At 37.5% G+C, this 16,151-nt stretch overlaps 1 protein-coding gene across 8 annotated transcripts in view; it reads left to right on the plus strand.

Moving 5' to 3' along the window:
• The window catches only part of LOC127417749 (E3 ubiquitin-protein ligase RNF130-like), a 102,777-nt gene extending 87,054 nt beyond the window's left edge, over nt 1-15,723 (plus strand). For 3 of the 8 annotated variants that reach the window (XM_051657944.1, XM_051657945.1, XM_051657951.1), the window contains 3 exons: nt 484-688; nt 10,126-10,321; nt 11,064-13,368. In XM_051657944.1, coding sequence (XP_051513904.1) covers nt 484-688; nt 10,126-10,321; nt 11,064-11,100 — 438 coding nt within the window. In that variant the 3' untranslated portion in view covers nt 11,101-13,368. Of the gene's footprint in view, nt 1-483; nt 689-10,125; nt 10,326-11,063; nt 13,369-13,929 lie in introns of those variants that run through there. The other 5 variants (XM_051657946.1, XM_051657948.1, XM_051657947.1 and 2 more) reach the window with 3 other exon arrangements.
• Nucleotides 15,724-16,151: the final 428 nt, after the last annotated feature.

Below are 16,151 nucleotides of genomic sequence, written 5' to 3' on the forward strand. Positions count from 1 at the left end.
TGATTTTATTGTGTTTTATTTTTTCCTCTTGAAAATAACAGCAAGTAATATTTTTCCACTTGAAAATAACAGCAAGTGATGCAGTTGTATTGGAATTGATTTCCTGTCTCAGTTATTACTATAGATGTGAGCATGTAAAGACATTACTGTACAAGATGATGTGCGCTTTGATCTGCATTTGTTATGATCTGGTGTCTCCCTCTGGTGGTCATATAAATCATTGCATGTTAATGCAGCAACTCATATACTGTATGATTTATATTTTTAGGTAATGGCTGAAATTAAATGCCTTTCCAATATTTTTTAGACAATAGCAAGAAACATTAACAAACTGAACAATTTCTAAACAATTAAAACATTTCTGATCATAACTGAAATGAAATCTCAAAAATGATTTAGATTTCAGGGCATTTATGTAATGACAAACAATTTCTGTATAACAGTATAATTTTAGTTTGACTAAAGACGTACATGTATTTGCAGCCCAACCTGCCCTGTGTGGACAACTTGGCTTTTGACATGGAGCGGATGTCCCGCAGTCAGACCGCCAGCCAGAGGACAGCACTGATGGACCTGTCCTCAGAGACCAGCATCAGTCTGGAGCCCCTACGCCACTCCAGTTCCTCCCAACTCCCCTCTAATGAAGAGCTCATCCCTCGCTCCGGAGAGATCAACATCGCTGTCACCAGTAAGAACAGGGCTCATACTCTCTAAATTCTGTCTGTCTTCATTTGGATGCTCTTTTAATTCTTTCTCTGTCACCTTATCTTTCCTCACTTCGGTTACATCCTCTTTCTGCCCTTCATTTCCTCCGCAGCGGGGGGTTAACTTTTCTTACCTTTATGCACTGACTACATCTCTCCACCTGTTGGTCAGGGACATCTGTTTGCTCTGAGTCATACACTTCATCCTCCTGTTGGCTGAGCTCCGTGATGTGAGCAGGCTGAGGTGTCTGTGCTGAACTTCAGTGTGTCCTGCCCTTTACCATAATATACTTTGGTTCTAGATTCTCAAGTCACCGTGTGCATGTGTGTGTTGAAAAACAGTTCATTTTGTATCCTCTCTAATAACATGTTCCACTGTTAGCCTGTCATGATTATTACATAATTGCAATACTTGATTGCAATTACTTGATCTAATTGTGGTTATTTGAAATAAACATGATTATTGTGTACTTGAAATTCCAATCACATATTGCCTTTCACATTAACATACCCTAAGTGAATATAAAAAATGCCATGAAATACAGAAGTACGGCACACTGTGTGAATGCTCCAAATTAACTTAGACTGTCTCAGCTGTCTCTCGCCATCACGGCTTGTATGCTTGTGCATCTTCTGTGTACCATACTTTCACAAAAGTATAAACAATTAGTGCACATTGTGAATGCAAAGCACTTCAGTTTCACTAATTTTATCATTTTTGTAATGGCAAATATTTGTACTGTTACAGGTCCCCTTAAAGGAATAGCTCAGATATAAATTAACATTTTGTCATAATTTTCTCATCCTCGTGTTGTTTCAAACCGTGTGACTTTCTGTTTTCTGTGGATCTCAGAAGAAGTTACGGTGAGTGTAACTTGTGTAGCGGTGAGGCACCATTTACTTTCATTACAGTTTTTTGCCATACACTGAAAGTGAATGGTGACTGAGGCTGTCAGTTCTGTCTAACATTTACGTTTGTGTTCCACATATAAAACAAATATTTAAATGGGTTTGGAACAACATGAGTATGGAAGCCCTGGAGTGCCAATTAAAAAAAGTGAAGAAATAAATGATCAATCTATTAATTTGAAAAAAAATATAAAAAATAAACCAATTTATAAATGGACAAATAGACACATTTAAATTTGTTTATTTAATTCATGTTTAGCACAAAAACAAATAGCACATTAAAGGTGCAGTATGTAAGATTCAGAAACCCTTGTTATTATCAAGATGGCACCGCGGATGGCCGCCTCGGTGTGTAGCTCTTTCGAATAGTGCTGCTGAGCATTCATCTAGCGAATCTCCGCTCTCTTCCTAACAAAACAGACGAACTGCATCTCCTCACCCGTACAAACAAGGACTTTTCAAACTCTGGTGCCTTGTGCTTCACAGAAACCTGGCTGAGTGAAGCCATTCCAGACAGCGCGTTACATCTGCTGGGCTTTCAGCTGTTTAGAGCAGATCGCATCGCGGAGTTAACGGGGAAAACGAGAGGCGGTGGAACATACATTTACATCAATGAAAGTTGGTGTACAGATGTAACAACGTTAAAGAGGATGTGCTGTCCTAATTTGGAAGTGCTCTTTATTAACTGTAAGCCGTTCTACTCACCTTGGGAGTTTTCCTCGTTTATTCTGGCGAGTGTGTATATCGCGCCAAACGCATGTGTGAACACAGTGCTGCAACAGCTGACTGATCAAATCACAGACATAGAACAACAATACCCGGACTTAGTTATTATTATTCTTAGGGATTTTAACAAAGCAAATCTCACACGTGAACTGCCCAAATACAAACAGCACATTACATGCCCCACCAGAGACAGGAACATACTGGATCATTGTTACACAACAAAGGATGCATATCGCTCTGTCCCTAGAGCAGCTTTGGGACTCTCTGGTCACTGTCTGGTTCATCTTCTTCCAACCTACAGGCAGAAATTAAAATCAACAAAGCCAGTAGTAAGGACTGTAAAGAGATGGACCAATGAAGCAGAGTGGGAACTACAAGCCTGCTTTGATTGCACGGATTGGAGTGTTTTTGAGGCTGCAGCCACAGACTTGGACAAGCTCATAGATACTGCTACATCATATATCAGTTTCTGTGAGGATATGTACATTCCTACTAGGACTTATTTAAAGTTTAACAACAACAAACCATGGTTTACAGCAGAGCTCAGGCAGCTTCATCAGGCCAAAGAGGATGCTTACAGGGGTGGGGATAAAGTCTTGTACAATCAGGCCAGGAACACACTGAACAAGGATATCAGAGTGGCTAAAAGAAGCTACTCTGAGAAGCTGAAAAACAAGTTTTCAGCTAACGACCCTGCATCAGTGTGGAGTGGCATGAAACAACTCACAAATTACAGGACTCCTACCCCCAACCCTGTGGTGGACCAACAACTGGCTGATGACCTGAATGTGTTCTACTGCAGATTTGAAAGGCCCAATCTCACACCCCACACCCACTCTGACCTTCACTTCACACAAACACCAACACCTCCTGCAACCCCCCTCCTGCTACTCAACCTGCACTTAAGATCTGTGACGATGATGTGAGCCGGGTCTTTCGGAAACAAAAGACGAGGAAAGTTTCAGGCCCAGATGCCGTCTCACCAGCATGTCTTCGATCCTGTGCTAACCAGCTGGCCCCCATCTTCACACAGATCTTCAATAGATCACTGGAGCAGTGTGAAGTCCCATGCTGCTTCAAACGCTCAATTCCTGTCCCAAAGAAACCAAATAAATCACAGGACTTAATGACTACAGATCTGTCGCCCTGACGCCTGTGGTCATGAAATCATTTGAGAGACTGGTGTTGGCCCACCTGAAGAACATCACTGGACCCTTTCTAGATCCCCTTCAATTTGCTTATCGAGCAAACAGGTCTGTAGATGATGCAGTCAACATGGGATTGCATCATATCCTGCAACATCTGGACAGACCAGGGACATATGCAAGGATCCTTTTTGTGGACTTCAGTTCGGCTTTCAACACCATCATCCCAGCTATACTCCAGAATAAATTACACCAACTCTCTGTTCCCATGTCTATCTGTCAGTGGATTACCAGCTTTCTGACAGACAGGCAGCAGCTTGTGAGACTCACTTCAAGCACCTGTACAATCAGCACTGGTGCCCCCCAGGGATGTGTGCTCTCACACTACTCTTCTCCCTCTACACAATGACTGCATCGCCAAGGACCCCTCTGTCAAGCTCCTGAAGTTTGCAGATGACACCACTGTCATCGGCCTCATCCGAGATGACGATGAGTCTGCATACAGAAGGGAGGTTAAACAGCTGGCTGTCTGGTGCAGTCAAAACAACCTTGAGCTGAACACGCTCAAAACGGTGGAGATGATTGTGGACTTTAGGAGGAACACCCCAACACTGACCCCCCCCCCCTCACCATTCTAAACAGCACTGTGGCAGCAGTGGAGTCATTCAGGTTCCTGGGCACTACCATCTCACAGGACCTGAAATGGGAGACACACATTGACTCTATTGTGAAAAAGGCCCAGCAGAGGTTGTACTTCCTTCGCCAGCTGAGGGAGTTCAACCTGCCACAGGCGCTGCTGATACAGTTCTACTCAGCGGTTATTGAGCCTATCCTCTTCACTTCAATAACTGTATGGTTTGGTTCAGCTACGAAATCAGACATCAGAAGACTACAAAGGACAGTTCGGACTGCTGAGAGGATTATTGATTGCCCCCTGCCCCCCCTTCAAGAACTATACACTTCCAGAGTGAGGAAAAAGGCTGGAAAAATGACTCTGGACCCCACTCACCCTGCCCATTACCTTTTTGAACTGTTGCCTTCTGGCAGACGCTTCAGAACTCTGAGCACCAGAACCGTCAGGCACAGGAACAGTTTTTTCCCCTCAGGCTATCCATCTCATGAACAGTTAAATTGCCCCATTGAGCAATAACTATGTGCAATATACAGTTTAGTCTTTTTAATATTTATCCAACACAAACAACCTCTTCTGCCATTTCATTCCTCTGAAAAAAAAAAAAAAAAAAAAAAACATTTGTACTGTACATAACAGATTTGTATTTTGCACTGTACATAACAGATAACAGATTTGTATTAGATTTGCACTATGTATGTGTGTATGTACGTATGTGTATAATTATTTTTTTATTTTTTATTATTATCTATGTCTTGCTGCTGTTTTTGTATTGTTTTTGTATTGTTGTACACTGGAAGCTCCTGTCACCAAGACAAATTCCTTGTATGTGTAAGCATACTTGGCAATAAAGCTGATTCTGATAAAGCTGATTCTGATTAATGACACCTGTGGCCATTAAGTGAACTGCAGCCAGCTACTTGTTGCTCATGCTCGCGCTCATGCACACACTCCATAGGGACACAGGCATCGGCCAAAACAATGACGTAACGTACAAAGAGACAACGTGATTCACCGGTATCATGCTGACAGATGAGGTAGCATAATTAAAATTACACGGTAATGATTGTTTTACTACAAACTTTGAGACTGTATATTATATTTGAATCTCCAGTGCTTGAACAGGGCTAAAACAAAGTGTGGATATAGGTCTGACTGTGCTAGACTGTAGTTTGAAGTAATCACTTTTCATTGCATGAAACATTGACTGCATTTATATGATAGCCTATGTCGGCGTTAGCTAGCTAGCCAGCTTTATCAATAGCTGTTAGCTAAATTTGGTGGATGATGAAAGTAGCTGTTTATAAAATAGACTGTACATTATAAATATGTTTACACAATTCAGTATTGATGTGATTCCATAACAACTGTCATTTTGATATGCGCTATTGTTTTATAATAATAGAATGTATATATTTTCTGTACAACCAAGTTACGTTACACTAATGAATGGGTCTTTTTGTATTATCTTGAACATTGTCTAGCATTCATTTTATGTGTTATTGTAGTTTACCTTGCTGAATAATTACAGATTAACATTGTTTATGACAGTTACTGTGCAGGCAAGATCAAGTTAGCTAAAATTACACAGATCAATCCTTATGGCACTATATTTCACATGCTTTGTAGTTATGTAAGCTTACCTGTCCAATAAGAATAATGCCAATTCAGGGTCGGTTTTGATCCCCAAAACCGAACGAAGATCCCTCCAGGAATCAAATGCCCTGCCGAAGTTCACTCTAGTTTTCGCTCGACCACGATGACGTTTCCGCTTAGCCAGACTGGATTCAGTAGATAAATGTTTTTTTTTTTTGGGGGGGCTTACTCAGAGTTTGTATAGGAGTCGGTGTTGTGCTGGGAGCCGGACATTTGCTGGATTCCATCTCTAAGATAACGTTACCTAGTGTTGCTGTTTGTTGTCGCTGTTGAATAGCGGAAGAGAAGCACTGAGGCAAGGCTCTCGGGAGCATGCATAAACACCACATCCTTTGGATTTTCCCGGCAAAAGCAACCCGTTCCCTTCGCATGAAAATCTGTCCACAGGCTTTAATAGGCAACCTAAGAAGTCCGGGAAGGGCTCATTTTTTAAGTTGCATTACAAGCCGTTCACACATTGGCAAAAAAAATAAATATATAATATATATCCCCTTTTCTCCCAATTTGGAATGCCCAATTCCCACTACTTAGTAGGTCCTCGTGGTGGCGTGGTTACTCAGCTCAATCCGGGTGGCGGAGGACAGGTCTCAGTTGCCTCCGCTTCTGAGACAGTCAATCCACACATCTTATCACGTGGCTCGTTGTGCCTGACACCGCGGAGACTCACAGCACAGGAGGCTCATGCTACTCTCTGTGATCCACGCACAACTTACCATGCGCCCCATTGAGAGCGAGAACCCCTAATCGCGACCACGAGGAGCTTACCCCATGTGACTCTACACTCCCTATTAACCGGGCCAATTTGGTTGCTTAGGAGACCTGGCTGGAGTCAATCAGCAAGCCCTGGATTCGAACTCGTGACCCCAGGGGTGGTAGTCAGCGTCAATACTCACTAAGCTACCCAAGCCCCCAATAAGTCATTTTTAAATGCGTTTTAAAAAAGCATTTGGCAAATGCTTTTCTTTACTCATTTGCCAGCTGCTTTTCTTCATCCATTTGCCAATGGCTTTTCTTTTTCGTTTGACTTTGGCCCTTCTTTTTCATTTGCCAATTGCTTTTCTTTCTCCATTTGACAATCAAGTTTAAAAATGCCATTGGACAGTTGATTCGTTTGGGTAACCAATGAAATTTCGTCTCAGTTTTAGGACACACACCCTCTCCCACGTGCCTCTCCAAGTAGATGTAAGACAGCCTGTCATTGGATGGCTCTTGTTTGTTCATGAGGTATGAGAAGTTTACGTGTTCAATTTGAAGGCCGCGTAAAATAAATGAACGTGAAGCGAACCAGGGGTTAATGGTTCCTTGTTACCGCTGCTGTTTAATGCCCAGTGACAGAACAAGCCCCCCGACCTATACAGTTTGTTGGAGGTATGTGATAAAAGTAGCAATAATTCACAAAGCACTTTAATTTCAATTTACTGTGTGTATGTATTAATAGCCACATTCAATAAACATCTTAATGAAGATGAGCACAGCACAAGAATATGAAGCACAGACTTTATTTGCGTTATTATAAACAGTCATGCACAGCAGGCTGATGTGGATAATACAGGGTTTTTTTGTAAAAGAGTTTTTAAATGCTTGACAAGTAAATCACAACAGTAGGTTAAGCTGTTAAGTGTGCTCGCCTGCCTTCTGTGTATCCTCAGCTGGCGTCATATTCCAATCACTCTCAGGCAATTATTTTAATAAAAATTAACTTAAAATATTTAAAAGTTGGACATAAAATGTCTTAATAGGAATGTGATATAACTGAAAATGGACGTGGTGTCACCACTTGTTCGTAGCGGCTCAGGGAAGGTAACGCAGGGAAGTGTTTGCTCCAGGTTGGATCTGAGCGAGGGACATGGCGGTGCATGCTTTCAGTCCAGAGCATGGGTCGGGGGGCTTGTTCTGTTCTTTTGACGGCTGCGCTCAGCATTTAACAGCAGCAGTAACAAGGCACCATTAACTTCTGGTTCGCTTCATGTTCAATTCATTTGCACGGCTTCATATAGAGCACGTAAACTGCTCAAACCTCCTGAACAAACAAGTGCCGTCCAATGACAGGCCATCTTACATCTACTTCGTCGCAAATGGGTCTTCCAAATGGACAATGACCCCAAGCATACCTCCAAAGTTGTGGCAAAATGGCTTAAAGACAACAAAGTCAAGGTATTGGAGTGGCCATCACAAAGCCCTGACCTCAGTCCGATAGAAAATCTGTGGGCAGAACTGAAAAAAACGTGTTTGAGCAAGGAGGCCTACAAACCTGACTCAGTTACACCAGTTCTGTCTGAAGGAATGGGCCAAAATTCCAGCTACTTATTGTGAGAAGCTCGTGGAAGGCAAGGTTATAATAGTTTAAAAAATGTTATTTAGTTTTTATTTCTATTTCGTTGTAAAAAAAAAAAAAAAAAAAAAGAAATTCGCTCCAATTTAGTTAGGTTTTAATTTTTTGTTTGTTAGTTCTTTATTAGTTTTAGTTTTTCATTACATTGTTTTTATTTTAGTTTTAGTTTTTATATCAAGTGATACATATAGAATGGGGAAAACAAGCATTTGTGCAATGTGGGTCATATAGCTGGACACCCAAATGTACAATTTGTAAATAATACTTATGAAAACAACGTTTTTTGTATAAGTTGACCAGATTTTTTTTTAACATTTCTTGTCAGCTACACATTTTTACACAAATTTTGCAACACTGGAACTTAGAAGTTAAAATACAATTCCACATTTCCACATTTAAGTGCTTGTACTATTTAAAAAAAAAAAAATACAGCTGTATGAATATGACCTACAATCTCTTATTTAACATTGTGACCTAAACATTTCAATTTCCTTTGCACATGTTGTGTAAAGAAATAGATCGGCTTCTTTCAGCTTGTTGAACATGCATTTTCATTTGTGCATTTCTAAGCGCCAAGTCGTTGTCATGGTAACCATATAGATTCTGAGCGGATTGCTGCAAAACTAAAATGAAAGTATCGTCAAATCATTGTGCAGTGCAATAAAATATCTTCCCTTCCCTGCAATCGATACCAGACAAGATACCAAGAATGATGTGGATGATATTTAATTAAAAAAAAAAAAAAAAAAAAATCAGTGAACCTAACAGCTGAAACCGGGACATTTAAAAAAAAAAATTAGAGGAATTACGGTACACCTCATAAAACGGGGACTGACTTCTGGTCACCCTAGTTTTCAACCTGCTTTGCTTCTCTCCGTGATGTACTGTAGTGATTTCCTCCCGCTCTATCTTGCTAATGTAATGAGGGCAATAAACATCTCCTAGTGCCATCACCACCTAGTGGCATCTTCATGTTAAGGTGATAGCGGGTTTAAAGGTATAAAACCTACTGCAACAAAAACGAAAACTAAATTTTTTTAAAGATAATTTTTATTTTAGTTTCGTTTTTCAGAGCCATGAACATTTATTTTAGTTTAGTTTCAGTTTTTCCAATAATGTTGATTTTTATTTCAGTTAACAAAAATGTTTTTTTACATTTTAGTTTTAGTTTTCATTTTAGTTTACGATAATAACCTTGATGGAAGGCTACCCAAAATGTTTGACCCAAGTAAAACAATTTAAGGGCAATGCTACAAAATACTAACAAAGTGTATGTAAACTTCTGACGCACTGGGAATGAGATGAAAGAAATAAAAGCTGAAATAAATCAGTCACTCTACAATTATTCTGACATTTCACATTCTTAAAATAAAGTCATGATCCTAACTGACCTAAGATAATACGATTAAATGTCAGGAATTGTGAAAAACTGAGTTTAAATGTATTTGGCTAAGGTGTATGTAAACTTCTGACTTCAACTCGATTATTATTATTTGCCAAACATTTGTACTTTTATCATGTATTTATATTGTGTTCAGCAATGTTAACCCCTCTTCTCTGCCAGTGTTTATACTGCAGTGATTAATCATGTTAAAGAGCCCAAAGCTGGTGTTTCAAATTTTTTCGTTTTTTCACAAAAAATTTCACAATTTTACATATTCTTTTGTCTTGTACATTTTTAACTATTTATAATAAATAAATAAAAATCGTTTTTATTTGTATTTATGTATATATATGTATAATATATATATACACAGCAGTCCTTCTAAAACAAAATGTCAAAAACTCAGCTGCGACAACATCTTGTCCAATGGCGTGGTCTTCCTAACAAATTCAACATTGTTGCTGCTTTTAAATCGTCTAGCTTATCCTGCATCTGTTGTCATGCTCTGGATGTGCTACATTCAGTTTAGCTTTCTTGTTTTTATCTCTCTTGTTTGCGCTCTCTTGATCATCGCTTTCCAATTGTTTCCTCTTCTGGTCAATGGATAAGAGAAGTTTTCTCTTTTCTGTACACCTCAGCTTGCCTCCAGTTTCCTGCTCTCCTTGGCTTTCTGTGTCCAGATGATACCATGGCCCTGCCTTCAACAAAAATGACCCCTCCCCCTTTTACTCTGTTAACAGAAGAGTGGTTTATTGTTGCCAGCTTCAGCGTCCTCTCTGCTCTCACACTTTGTTACATGATTATCAGAGCCACCTCCAGCTCCAACAGATATGAGTGAGTATAGTTAGACTATCTTATGAAATGCAGTGCAATACAACATTATGCGGTAACAGTACATTCATTAACATTAGTAAATGTATTAGGTATCATAATCTAGCAATGAACAATACAGTATTTATTAATCTTAGTTAATGTTATTTATTTTTTATTATTAAGTTGTTCTTTGTGAGTTCATAAAGGCTTAAGTAATGTTAACACATTAAAAAATAAAATAAGTATTAGTAAATGTTGCAATTAACATTAACCAAGATTAATTAGTGGTATTCAATTATTGTTAATTGTTAGTTCATGTTAACTAATGTTGTTAACTAATGTTAGCAAATGTAACCTTATAAGTGTTACCCATTATGCTCCTTTCAGCCCAGAGCAACTCGTTAGTCTGTGCAACGGTTAACATTTTCAGCAGGTATCATGAAATTCAGTACAATGTAGCATCCTTAAATACATTACTAACGAGTTATTACCTGCAATGGAGCATGATTTGTCACAGCAGTGTAATGCTGTGTACAGCACTACAAGTAAATACCAAGCGTAGTACTATACAACTGCAAAGAAAGTCTGAAATAAAGGTGAAATCCATCTTTCAGGTATAATCAGCAAACTATGTATAATCAGGTAACTTTAGATGCAGTTTAAATATTCCTTTATTAAACATTTGTATATTGATTTTCCATTAATTACCCTGTGCCTTACAACATAGCTTGTTAATCAGTTTTTTATATTTCATCTTTTACAGCATGCAGTTGGATAGAAGATGCTTTCTGGAGTCCTGATTTCCAAAATAAAATCACATCTGTATTTTATTCACGTCCGACTTTGCTGATTGCACTTCAAGTTTCTTTTAAACATGAATTGTCTGTGTTAGTAGAGCTAATTTTCACTTTTGTAGATATGAACGGGTTCACAGCTTTTCACTTGGTGAGATTGCCAATGAGCCTTTTTATTGTACTACTTAATTGCTGTATTTAATCAGCTCATTTTCAGTTATATGTATTAGATTGGGTGTTTTTTTACGTAAATATTAAATGTCTTTTCGTTTTGTCTAAGTTGTCATATACAGCGTTTTTCCTTTCATTGTAATGTGAATGAAATTTTGAAATATATTTGTGTGTGCTTTAATTAAAGTGTTTTATGCAAACCTGTGTTGTGCTGAATTGTAAGTTTTCCTTCACAGTGCCATATTTCTGCTCTACAGTTTCTTTCTACAGTGCCTTAGGTCATGTCGAGGGCACTCAAAATAACACATATATGAGGGCAGATTGTGGTCACTTTTTGTGTGATCCAATATTAAACGCATGGTTTGGGATTGAGCAACTATAGGTGAAGTGCTGTGTTTGGTCAGAATTTATTTCCTGAATTGTATTATAAGGTAACATATTAGGTCTCTGTCTTGTAAACCATTTAAATAAAATTGAAAACTTCTAGCAAATCCTGAAAGACAACAGTTCTGACATAACAGTGTTGTTTGTAAATCAGCAGAGGTTGCATTGTTTTATACTTTATCCTTTGTACGTTCTTGGGGTCATTTTTTTGTTTTGTTTTTGTTAAACTATACTAAAATGTATTTATTCTCTCTAATAATATACAGTCAGACCAGCACACATTTGTAGTCAGCACAACTAAAATATATTTTTAAATAAAATATGAAATATACATGCCCTTAAAATCACAACTTACAATACAGTACAACCTCAATTCCAAAAATGTATGTAAAATGCCAATAAGAACAAATAGGAGTGCTTTGTCATTTTTATGTTCCATGTATTATATTGAAAGCACTACAAGAAAACATTATTTGATGTTTTGACTTGTGAATTTATTTTATTTATTTATTCTGAAAATATACACTCATTTCAAATCACAAGTTTGCAACACACTCCAAAAAAGTTTGGACAGTTGACTGTTTGACAAAATGAAATCTCCATTTGTCTTTTGGGAACATTGCTCTCAAGGCACTGGATTGTTTGCTGTAACCCCCTGCTCTTGAAGGACTAGGCTTTTTTGGAGGCTCCTTACTATAGCACTATTACCTCACCTGTTTATCATCACCTGTTTCACATCACCTTGTTATTTTAACTCGTCAGATTATTATTAGTCCTAAATTGCCCATCTAAAAATTTTTGGGATGTGTTGGCATCAATTTCAGAGAATTCTTTTTTTTTTAATTATTATTATTATTATTATTTTTTTTTTTTAATATTTTCAAAAAGCAATGCTGTTGATTAGGTAAATCATGAAGTACCTTGTCTGTAAACTGTTTGAAGTCAAAGTGCATTTACAAATCACTTTTAGTTTTTATTGGCATTTTGCATACTGCTACAGCTTTTTTGGAATGTGTGTGTGTGGGCGGGTTTGGGTGGTTTACGAGGACTTTTTTTTTTAGGTTACAAACTGGTAATTACAAGGGTATTATGTTATAAATGTGGTTTATGAGGACATTTCTAGTGTCCCCATAATTCAAATCGCTTAAAAAAAAAAAAACATACTAAATGTTTTTTTTTTTTTTTTTTAAAATGTAAAAATGCAGAAAGTTTTTTGTGAGGGTTAGGGGATAGAATCTATAGTTTGAACAGTATAAAAATCATGATGTCTATGAAGAGTCCTCGTAAGGATAGCCGCACCAGTGTGTGTGTGTATATATATATATATATATGCAGTATATATACAGTGTTGTGAAAAAAGTACTTTCTGATTTCTTTTGGAGTCCCAGAGCCTTTGAAATAGCTTTGTAACCCTTCTCAGGCTGATGTATTTCAATCACCTTTTTCCTCCTCATTTCTGGAATTTCTTTAGACCTTGGCACAGTGTGCTACTGGGTGAGACCTTTTAGCCAACTTCATGCTGCTGAAAAATATATATTTAGGTGTTAATCTGATTAATTTGAATCAGGCCTGGGTGTGTCTAGTCCAGCTGAACCCCATTATGAATGCAGTTTTATCGATTTGGGGATTTAGTAACTAAGGGGGCAAATACTTTTCACACAGGCCCAGTTGGTATTAGATAACTTTTTTGCTTCAATAAATAGCATTATCATTTAAAAACTGTATTTTGTGTTTACTCAGATTGCATTTATGTTAGATTTTGTTTTAATTTTTTGAAACAATTTAGGATGAGATATACACAAAAACAGAAGAAATCCTTTTTCACAGCGCTGTGTGTATATATATATGCTATAGATTGGACAGAACAAGAAGCACGCACACAAACTTATAAAGAACTGATTTACACTGAGAAGCTTTATTGTAATTAAGTGGTCTGAAGTCTAATCTAATAAATGGGGTCTAATAAGTCTATTACAGGATAAAAGACAGAAACTTATTTTGTACTGAGATGAAATCTCAAATATGAGAGGGTAAAAACATATTTTTGTTTTTAGGTAAAAAAAGCAGTAACCTTTTGAATATTGCATATATTTTCTGTTTCTAACATTCAGCAGAATTATTCCTTTCATCATTCTCATTTCTGTCCCCAGGTTGTACATCATTTCACCATGTGTAATAAACTTTAAAACCTAAAAAAAAAAAAAAAAAACCATGATTTCCAATGTACAAACTGTTTTTTGTTGTTTAGTGATGTAACTTGATCTCTCTTCTTTTTTTCAGGTGGTCATTTCTTCAACCGGAGTTCTGTGTCTCCACGCAGCGTCGTCTGCGAGATGGAGCTTCCTGATATACAAGCGTCACTGGACATGTACGACGACAACAAATCCTGAGGACACGCACCTCCTCCACGCTAATCCCATTCCTCCATCATCTCCTCCCAACCCCTAACTGGGGGAAAAATTGAACAACGTTTATGAGTGTGAAATGGAGTGAACACACTTGACAGTGACCACACTGACTATGGCGATAAACTCTACCCTTGTAGAATGATCAACATAACGATCAGTCACCTCAAGAGGATTTGATTGGACTATTGGACTACTGTTCTACACGTCAGCGCCATCATCAGCCTCCATACACTTTGTAATGTATTTTTCTCTCTCTTTGAGACTTTTAAAAGTCTGTCAAAAGACATTTTGTCACAGATGACTGTGAAGTTAGTTTTTTTGTTACCCATTGTTAGCCACAAATGTCATCTGTTAGACTGAAGTTGTCTCATGTATGTAATTTGCTGACTGTTTTTACGTTCCATGCTTACTATTGTGTAAAATGGGGTAAACTCTCTCATGGACTGTGGTAAAATGAGGATGGAAACTGAGCCTTTATACAGTAGAGCTGTCTGCTTTGTATTCTCCTGCTTTTGTAGCAAAACATTGTCTCAGATGCAAACAAACTCGTTCTTATGCTCAAATGCTGAAGCTTTACTTTTAGTGCTGGCCAGTTAGCACTCAAAACTCCTTGACAATTCAGCATTACTTCCTCATAGAAATATACAGTATTTCTCTGTACATAGAATGAAAATGTTTTAAACATGTATTTAAAGAAAAATCCTATGGAATAGCCTACCTACAGTGAATACTAATCAGTTCCAACCAAGGGGACCTAATGTATATACACTACCGGTCAAATGTTTTGAAACACTTATTCTTTATTCATTTTTTTTTTCTTTCACATTTTATAATAATAGTAAAGTCATCAAAACTATGGAATAACAGAACTATGGGAATTATGTTGTGACTAAAAATCTAAAATAAATCAAAACTGTGTTATATTTGAGCATCTTCAAAGTAGTCACCCTTTGCCTAGAATTTGCAGACATGTACTCTTGACATTTTCTCAACCAACTTCTTGAGGTATCACCCTGAGATGCTTTTTGAACAGTATTGAAGGAGTTCCCATCTATGTTGGGCACTTACTGGCTGCTTTTCTTTATTATTTGGTCCAAGTCATCAATTTCGAAAATGTTTATTTTATTATTATTATTATTATTAAATTTTAGTTTTGTTTTGAAATAAATTAATATGGTGGCACAATTATATTTTTGTCTACAAAACTAATTTCAAACATTTAAGCATACGCCTTCAGATCAAAAGATTTTTACGATCATGAGAAACATTTCAGGCAAGTGTTTCAAAACTTTTGACCGGTAGTGTACATGAGTAGTATTTGCATATAATAATTCATATATACTGTATCTCTCTCAAGTGGCCTCTTAGCACAATTTGTCTTTCCTGGATCTTGCCTCTGCACAAGAGTGTCTGTCTCTAAGTGTTTGTAACAAATTTTTGGGGGTGGCATTGTGACCATACTGGTCTGCACTCACAAGGAATCACAGAGCTGGAGTGCTGATTAGTTTTGGTTTTCGCCATGTAGTTACAGTTAGGACAGGGCAAATGAAGCTGATCTTGGGTCAGAACCTCTACTTTGAGACACATATTGAGTGAAGGCTCTGCTTTATTTGGGTCATAATGGGCTATGTTACATACTGCCTCACCATTAAACGTCATAATTGCCTATTGTGTTCTCTTTCTTTGAGTGATGTTTAAACTTGATAAAACATGTATGGATGGTTTTAAAAAATATATATTTATTTTATTTTATTAGAGCTCAAGATGGATTGTGGTACTCCAAGGCCCTGAGGTACTAGCCTCTCTATTTGCATTGCTTTGTTTCCAGATGTCAGATCACAACAGGCCCCAGCACTGGCCCAGTCCACGAGAAAGAAGAGCAAAAGAAAGTTTGAGTTATTTATTCCTATTTATGATATTTTTTATTATATTATAAACTTATTATTTGTTGTAGTAGTAGTAGTAGTAGTAGTGGTTTAATATGGCTGGTGAAAAACATTAAAATATTTTAAAAAGTAATGAAAACAATTAAACCTAAAATATCATGTTGCTATAATTATTCATAGTAATAAAAATTTGTAATTACAAGCAGTT

The sequence above is a fragment of the Myxocyprinus asiaticus genome, chromosome 27 (genome assembly GCF_019703515.2).
Source record: "Myxocyprinus asiaticus isolate MX2 ecotype Aquarium Trade chromosome 27, UBuf_Myxa_2, whole genome shotgun sequence".
Classification (NCBI taxonomy): domain Eukaryota; kingdom Metazoa; phylum Chordata; class Actinopteri; order Cypriniformes; family Catostomidae; genus Myxocyprinus; species Myxocyprinus asiaticus.